We start from the raw sequence: 7,715 nt of genomic DNA, 5'->3' as shown, positions 1-7,715 counted from the left end.
GGCCAGCCCCTCACCTGGCCCACCCTTTCCGAGAGCAGGCTGGTGCCCCCTGGCCAGGTGACTGTGCTCACAAAGCCACCAGGGAGCAGACTATCACTCGGGGCAAGCTCGCTGTCAGAAGCTCAGCGGGGAGACAGCTGTTGGCCTCCAAATGCCCTGGATTTGAGGTGTTTGCTATGCAGACCCTTGTGGGCACCCCTGGTGTCCCCACGCCTGGTATTCCCCCACTGGCTCTGTCTGAGAGGAACTGGGTGGACACAGGTGGTGGCGGGGTTGGGAGAGGCCACGGACCACCTGACCCATGGGTCCTGCCGAGGGGGCTGAGCATGGGGCAGGTGGGCGCTCCTCCCTCAGAACTAGGGCCCGGGTCCCAAAGCCTGGTAAGCTCCGGTTCTGACGGGGAGACCGAAGCAGAGGGCTGAGACCTGCCAGGAGGGGAAGCCTGGCCGCTACGCGGTGTTCTCTCCAGCAAGGACAGGGAGGAAGATGCCCAAGCACAAGGCCTAGACGCCAGCCCCCCAGGCAGCCCCCAGCCCCCCTGCTCGCTGCCACAGACTCGACCCCACATTCCACACACGCCTGTCGCTTTAAGCCGCCTGGCTGTCCCCTGCAAACTGCTCGTTCCACATTCTCGGGGTGGTGGGGGAGGGTGGGGTGCCGGCACGCCCTCCCGGAGGCCCATAAGGCACAGGGTGCGGACGGCGGGCCCAGGGAGGGGAGCTGAGGCCTCGCCTGCCGTCCGCATGGCCCTGCTGCTCCTGGGGCTCCTGGGGCTCCTAGGGCTCCTGGGGCTATGGGGGCTGCTCCGCACCGGTACCCGTACCTGCACCCCGGCCCCTCGCTGGCCCCCTGGGCCGCGCCCGCTGCCGCTCATCGGGAACCTGCACTTGCTGCGGGTGTCGCAGATGGACCAGTCACTGATGGAGGTAGGTCAGGGCAGGCCCGTCCTGCAGCTCGGCTCCCACTGCCTGGGCCCAGAGCTGGGCTTCCCACCTGCCTTCCCAGGCCCATTTTGGGGAAGTTGAGGCCCCGTTTTCCAGGACCCCTGTGACGGCAGGGAACACAGGAGGCCCGAGTGCCCACCCTGCCTTGGGGAAGAGAAAGACCCCCCCACACACACACACACATACGGAAGCAGATGGGCTGGCCAAGGAGCAGGGGGCCAGGAGTGGCAGGCCAGGAGGCCTCCCTGGAGGAGGCGGCATTTGATGAGAGCCTGCAGGAGGGCCATGTTTGGAGGCCTTCTGGAGGAGGAGGCAGGCACTCCTGGGGGCAGCACTATGCAGCAGAAGGCCAGCAACGGAAGGAACCTGGACCTGTGCACAGATGTGCCTATGGGGCAGGGGTGTCAAGGGCAGGTACGTGGGGGTGCAGGCCTGGCCCCTGCCCTGTGAGGCTGCCCAGCCAACCTGCCCCAGTTGCAGCTGCCACAACCGCTCCACCCTCCCTCCCCCGACGTGCTCCTGCTTCCTGACCCGCTGATGGGGGCTGCCTGGTGGCCCCCCAGGCCCTGCAGGTGTGTGGGGGAGGAGGGGGCTGCAGCCCCGGCCCCTCGGAGGAGCTGCTGACGACCCACGAAGTGCCCTGGGCTGAAGCAGCCGCCCCCCAGGCTCTCAGGCCCTGTGCCCAGCGCCGGCCCCGGAGGCCACCGTCCACGGGCTGGGGGCAGAGCAGGCAGTGGAAAGGCATGGCAGCCTGTCCCTCGGTGCACATGATTCACAGCAACTCTCTTTCTGTCTCCAGGCCCCCGCGTCCTCATCTGTACAGTGGGGACACACAGCCCCCCCTCGGGCAGGGGTGCTGTGAGGACAGAAGGGGGATGGCACACACGGAGGCGCCAGAGGCCAGTCCTTGCCGGGCGTTCTCGTTCTGTGTCCTCACGCTGGGCAGGGGAGGCCAGAGTGAAACACACCGACGAGTCCGGGCCCCGGGCACTGCTTCTGTCTGTCTGGGCTTCAGTGATGGGGTGGGGATGCCCGAAGAGGGGACAGGGCCTCCGGGGGGCCGAGTACATCAGGCCTGCTCCCTGTACAGACCCCAGGCTTCCAGCACAGGCCACTCGCAGACGGCCCCTCCTACCCCGCCTCCTGTTGGGGCTCAGGAGAGCCCCTGCCAGTGTATCCCCTGAGAAGAGAAACCCACGACAGCCACACCCAGCACCAAATGGTGGCACCCTCGCCCCCCTGGAGGGGATGGGAGGGGGTTCCTTGGGGTCTGGCTGGACACTGCCCCCCAGGCCCTGCTCCAGCGAAACACACCTCCCTGTGGCGGCTCCTGGACCTTTACTCATGCTGCCCCCACCCCCAGTTTCCACTGGGGTTTCCACTACCCTGCCTGGGCTGCCTGGGCTCTGCGTCCCCTGGTGTCTGCCCTGCATGGGCATGGCCTGAGGGGCCCCAGGGGACCTGGAGGGCCACCGGTTGACGCCTGCCTGTCTCCGGCAGCTCTCAGAGAGGTACGGGCCGGTGTTCACTGTCCACCTGGGGCGCCAGAAGACGGTGGTGCTGACTGGCTACGAGGCGGTGAAGGAGGCCCTGGTGGGCACGGGGCAGGAGCTGGCTGACCGGCCCCCCATCGCCATCTTCCAGCATATCCAGGGAGGTGGGGGTAGGTGTGCGGCAGGGTGGGGTGGGGGTGGGTAGGGGCCAGCTCTGCTCCTAGGGGTCTGCTGAGCATGGGACCCCCAGGACCCCAGGAGAGGTGGGGGCCTGAGGAGAAGGGCCCTTCTCTCGGGGCAGCAGGAGAGAGTGCTCCCAGCGTGGCTCCCAGGGAGGGACAGAGTGTCCATGTGGCAGGCCAGGCACACAGGGGACCATGGGATACCAAGAGGGGGATGGGCCAGCGGAGGCCAGGTCCCAGGAGAACAGGCTCCCGGAGGGCAGTGAGGTTCCAGCCAGGCCCCCTGACCCTGGTCCACCCCCACTTGCTCCCTGCCTGCATCACTGGGGGGCTGCTCACCGGCCCGTGTCTGGCCCTCAGGCATCTTCTTCTCATCCGGGGCACGCTGGAGGGCCGCCCGCCAGTTCACTGTGCGTACCCTCCACGGCCTGGGCGTGGGGAGGGGGCCTGTGGCCGACAAGGTTCTGCAGGAGCTAAGGTGCCTCATGGTGCAGCTGGACAGCTACGGAGGTGAGTGGGGGCTGGGGCACCCCCTTCCCAGGGGGCCTCTCACCCCTGAGGCCTGTCTTCCCAACCTCCAGGCCAGCCCTTCCCCTTGGCCTTGCTGGGCTGGGCTCCCTCCAACATCACCTTCACGCTCCTCTTCGGCCAACGGTTTGACTACGGGGATCCCGTGTTCGTGTCCCTACTGGCCCTCATCGATGAGGTCATGGTCCTCTTGGGGACCCCCAGCCTGCAGGTGAGAGGAGAGCTCCCAGCCTTGGAGTAGGGGGAAGGGAGCTGACGCTGGCTTGAGACGGGGGTGGGAGGGGTGTTACAGCACTGCCCTTTCCCCCCAGCGAGAGGTGAGCTCCCGCCCTGCAAAAGCAGCCCTGGATTCAGAGCCAGGAGGCCTGGGCACATCCTGTTTCTGACATCGATTGGCCATGGGACCCAGGCCAGTCCCCTGTGCTCCCTGGGAAATGAGGGGGCTAGGGCAGGGGTCCCCATCTGCCCCCACCCCACACCTTCCCATCAGTAACAGATGCACCTGCTCAAAGATGGGGGGACAGGGACCAGGCATTTCTTCCCTGGATACGGGGCTTGATGCCCTCAGGTCCCCCAGCCCTTAAACCCAGGGATCTTCCATCCCGCATCGGTCCTCACAGCATGATAGAAATCACAGGAATCGGTCTTTCTGATTTCCAGAACCCCCAGGGTCGTGTGCATTTCATTCTTTCCCCGAATTTAGAATGTCTGTACATGTAGCCATCATTACCACTTTAACTGCAATCTACCTCGGCACACACGTTTGTGTGCTGCATACACCTTTGTAATGGCATCTTAGCGCACAGGCACTTTCAACCCGATTTCTCAATGACACAAGGTCAGGGGCGCGAGGCAGGGCTGACATCAGCGGCCGCGATTCCTAGAGCCTCCCGGGTCCTCAGGCTTCCGTCCTGAATCTAATTCACTCCTCATGGGCAGGGGAGCCTGGATGTCCTCTGGGAAGGAAGATCCGGCCTCCTTGGGAGAGCCAGGTTGGCCAGGTCTAACCCGGGCGCCCTGAGGATGATGGAGGCAGAGGGGTCAGTGTTGCTCCATGTGGGGAATGTTCCATCCCTATGTCGGCTCCTCAGTGCCAAAGTGCCCTGTGTAACTGTCTCCAGGGACCGTAACTGTTCTGGGGACACGGTGGTGCTGGTGTAGCCGGGATGGTGGCTGACACCAACCTAGCACCGACTGCATGCCGAGGCTGTGCGGCCCCTCAGACAACCTTGTCAGACACACTCGCCCTGACCCGCATTCCATTTCACAGCGGCCGGAGCCGCAGCTCTCAGTGTTTCCACAGTGGCAGGCAACCCCTTCCCCTTCTCCATCTCACCCGCTCTGGTGGATGGATGGAGAGCGGGGGGCACGATACCGTAGCAGCTGCGGCTTGCTCAAGCCCCCAGGTGTGTCACTGTCACTGCCTCCTGCCTGCACTTGGACAGGGTTTCGTCTGAGTCATGGGGGTGCTGGTCCCATGTGTGGCGAGGCCCCATGCGCGAGCCTGGTGCCCACTTGTGGCCACGAGTGGCACCCGCCCCCAGTGCGTCTCCCAGACAGGCGAACACATCTGCTGCAGGATGGACCCGCTCCTTACCCCTCTGCGCCCTCACTCCCCACCCCACCGTCTCGCCCTCTGCCCTCAGCTGTTCAACATCTACCCGTCACTCGGGGCCCTCCTCCAGCTGCACCGGCCAGTCCTGCGAAAGATTGAGGAGGTACAAGCCATCTTGAGGACCCTCCTGGAGGCGCGGCGGCCGCCCAAGCCTGGGAGAGGCCCTGTGCAGAGTTACATGGACGCCCTGATCCAGCAGGGCCAGGTGTGGGTGAGACCCACCCAAGAATGGGGCTGGGGAGCAGTCCATGCTTGTCCTGCACCACACTCCTCCACCTCCTGGCTGGGGACCTCTCTGAGCCTCGGTCCCCTGATCTGTGAAATGGAGCATCTGCAGTGCAGTTTCACGGGGCGGTGGGAGGATGTGGTGAGCCCAGAGTGCAGTAGGTGCCCAGCAGATCCTGGCTCTGTCCTTCCTGCCAGATCTCTGTCTTCTACCCTTTTCTTGAGCCCAGGGCTGGGTGTGGGGTCCATGGAGCCCAGCCTCCAGCTGAGCCCTGTCCCACCCACCTCTGCAGAGGAAAGACCCCAAGGGCCTGTTTGCTGAGGCCAACATGGTGGCCTGTGCCCTGGACATAGTCATGGCTGGCACGGAGACCACCTCTGCCACACTGCAGTGGGCCGCCCTCCTGATGGGCAAGCACTCGAGTGTTCAGGGTGAGCCCTGGGCCCCTCGTCCCCACCCACGGCCAGGATGGCCTCTCCCACCTGGTGGGCTGGGGTCCCCCAGGGCTGAGGGGATGGAGGCTTCTGGTGACACTGGTGCCCCTCTCTCGCCCGCAGGCCGGGTGCAGGAGGAGCTGGACCGTGTGCTAGGGCCTGGGCGGCACCCCCGGCTTGAGGACCAGAGGTTGCTGCCCTACACCAATGCCGTGCTGCACGAGGTCCAGCGGTTCATCACCCTCCTGCCCCACGTGCCCCGCTGCACGGCGGCTGACACCCAGCTGGGCGGCTACCTGCTCCCCAAGGTGGGAGGCCCAGGCTTCGGCTGCCGCCCTGGGCCCCTCCTGGACACTGACTAGTGCCCAGGGGTCCCCGTGGGAAGCAGGAAAGGGGGTTCAGGAGCAGGAGGGGGCAGCCCTCAGTCTCACGGTCCCCTGGAACCTGGGGCTTCCCTGCCGCAGACCTGGGCCCTTGCCGCATGGCTGGGGCGTCACCTGGCCTCTCGGGTGACAGCAGGTGTCTCACTGTGACATGGGGCTCATGCCGGCCACAGTGGGTGCGTGCAGGAGCTGAACCCTCCAGCAGACCTCCTCAAGGTGGGGCCGAGATGGCCCCCGCCCCTCCCCTTGTCCTCCTGGGGGCCTCTCTCAGTGCCCCCATCACCTGCCGCCCCGCCCACAGGGCACGCCTGTAGTCCCCCTGCTGAGCTCCGTGCTCCTGGACAAGACGCAGTGGGAGACGCCCCGTCAGTTCAACCCCGGCCACTTCCTGGACGCCAACGGGCGCTTCGTGAAGCGGGCGGCCTTCCTGCCTTTCTCCGCAGGTACTCGCAGGCCTGGCGGGCAGACCGGCTCAGGGGCTTCCCCTCTCTGGGTGGCCTCCTCACCAGGGGCCTCTGAAGCTTGGGCTTGCTGGCCTGTAGGCACTCCCATGGCCCCGGGCACCCCGTTCCTGCCCGCTCAGAGCTGACCCATGTCCCTGTCACCCCAGGCCTCGCCCTCAGGTTGCCCCTGGCCCTCCCCTGGAGCCCCTACCTCTCTACTCCAAGAGACGGGCTGGGCTCACCCCCACAGCCGTGGAAAGGGCAGGCCTGGAGCCCACAGCATGTGCCTCGGTTTCCCCTGCAGGTCGCCGCGTCTGCGTAGGGGAGAGCCTGGCCAGGTCAGAGTTGTTCCTGCTGTTCGCTGGCCTCCTCCAGAGGTACTGCCTGCTGCCCCCGCCCGGCCTCAGCCCCGCCACCCTGGACACCACGCCCGCCCCGGCCTTCACCATGCGGCCGCCGGCCCAGGCCCTGTGTGCAGTGCCCAGGCCCCGGGGGCGCTGACTGAGGGAGGTCTGGCCTGCTCTGGGGACAAAATCCCAGGCCCACCGCTCCCCAGCCCCCAGGAGGGTCTGAGTCACTCCCCCGGCTCCCAGCTTGGGAGTGCTCTGTGGATGATGGAGGCAGGATGGACAGACAGACAGACAGACAGCCTCTCATTGGTCCCTTTGCTAGGCTCTTTGCTGCGGCCACCCCAGGCTGTGTATCCCAGGTCTGGCAGCCTCATCTGGGCACCATGGGGGCCAGGGGTGCACCTTCCCCTGGTAGCCCCACTCGGGCCTGATCCTGTTTTTTTTGGAGGCCCTGGGCCCCCTTCCAGTCCCCCTACACAGTATCAGCCCCTCTTCCTCCAGTCTCCTCCCGGGGCAGCCAGGGCCCCTGTGCAGAGCTGGGCTCCCTCCCTTTCCTTGATCCTCTTCCTCCTCCTTCTGCCCCCAGACCCTCCCAGGTGCCCCCCACACCCCATTGGTGCAGCACCCCCTCTTTACACCCCACGATACCTCCTCCAGGCTCCCTGCTGTTTCCCCTCCCCATCTCCCCTCCACATTGTCCCCCATGCGGTCCCCACCAGGGCCAGTGTCAGCCAGGCACCCCCCACCAGGCACAGAGGTGTCTCCCACCTGCAGTTGGGCGTGCAGGAGACGGCAGGTGGTGATGTTCACCCAGAGGCCACCTCAGACCACGTTCCCAGCATGCTCGCTCTGCGCCATGCCAGGCCCAGGATCCGCTGGGTCTCCTACAGACCCCACCTCGTTCTTTGAGCTCTGAGGGAGCCATACCCAGGAAGCCCTCTGCCCTTGAAGCCAGGACTTTGAGTCCTGGGGGTAACAGAGAGATGCCCTTAGGATCAGGGCCCCCGCAGGGGGAAGTGCAGCTGGGCAGGAAGAATGAGTAGGAGTTTGCAGGGAGGATGCTGGGGCCCCTCAACTGGGACCCCATCAACCTCACAGGACCCTGGTGCAAATGGGG

General features: G+C 65.8%; 1 protein-coding gene across 1 annotated transcript; it reads left to right on the top strand.

Annotated features, from left to right (window-relative positions):
* The first annotated feature begins 743 nt into the window (after positions 1 to 743).
* LOC131422918 (cytochrome P450 2W1) lies at positions 744 to 6,749 on the top strand. Its single transcript, XM_058570543.1, has 9 exons — positions 744 to 926; positions 2,445 to 2,607; positions 2,980 to 3,129; positions 3,201 to 3,358; positions 4,794 to 4,967; positions 5,281 to 5,419; positions 5,546 to 5,730; positions 6,107 to 6,248; positions 6,553 to 6,749. Exons 1-9 carry the CDS (start codon positions 744 to 746, stop codon positions 6,747 to 6,749), a joined length of 1,491 nt encoding a protein of 496 aa, XP_058426526.1.
* Positions 6,750 to 7,715: the final 966 nt, after the last annotated feature.

This window comes from Diceros bicornis, chromosome 26 (genome assembly GCF_020826845.1).
Source record: "Diceros bicornis minor isolate mBicDic1 chromosome 26, mDicBic1.mat.cur, whole genome shotgun sequence".
Taxonomy (NCBI): domain Eukaryota; kingdom Metazoa; phylum Chordata; class Mammalia; order Perissodactyla; family Rhinocerotidae; genus Diceros; species Diceros bicornis.
This window is presented reverse-complemented; position numbering and strand designations above follow the sequence as displayed.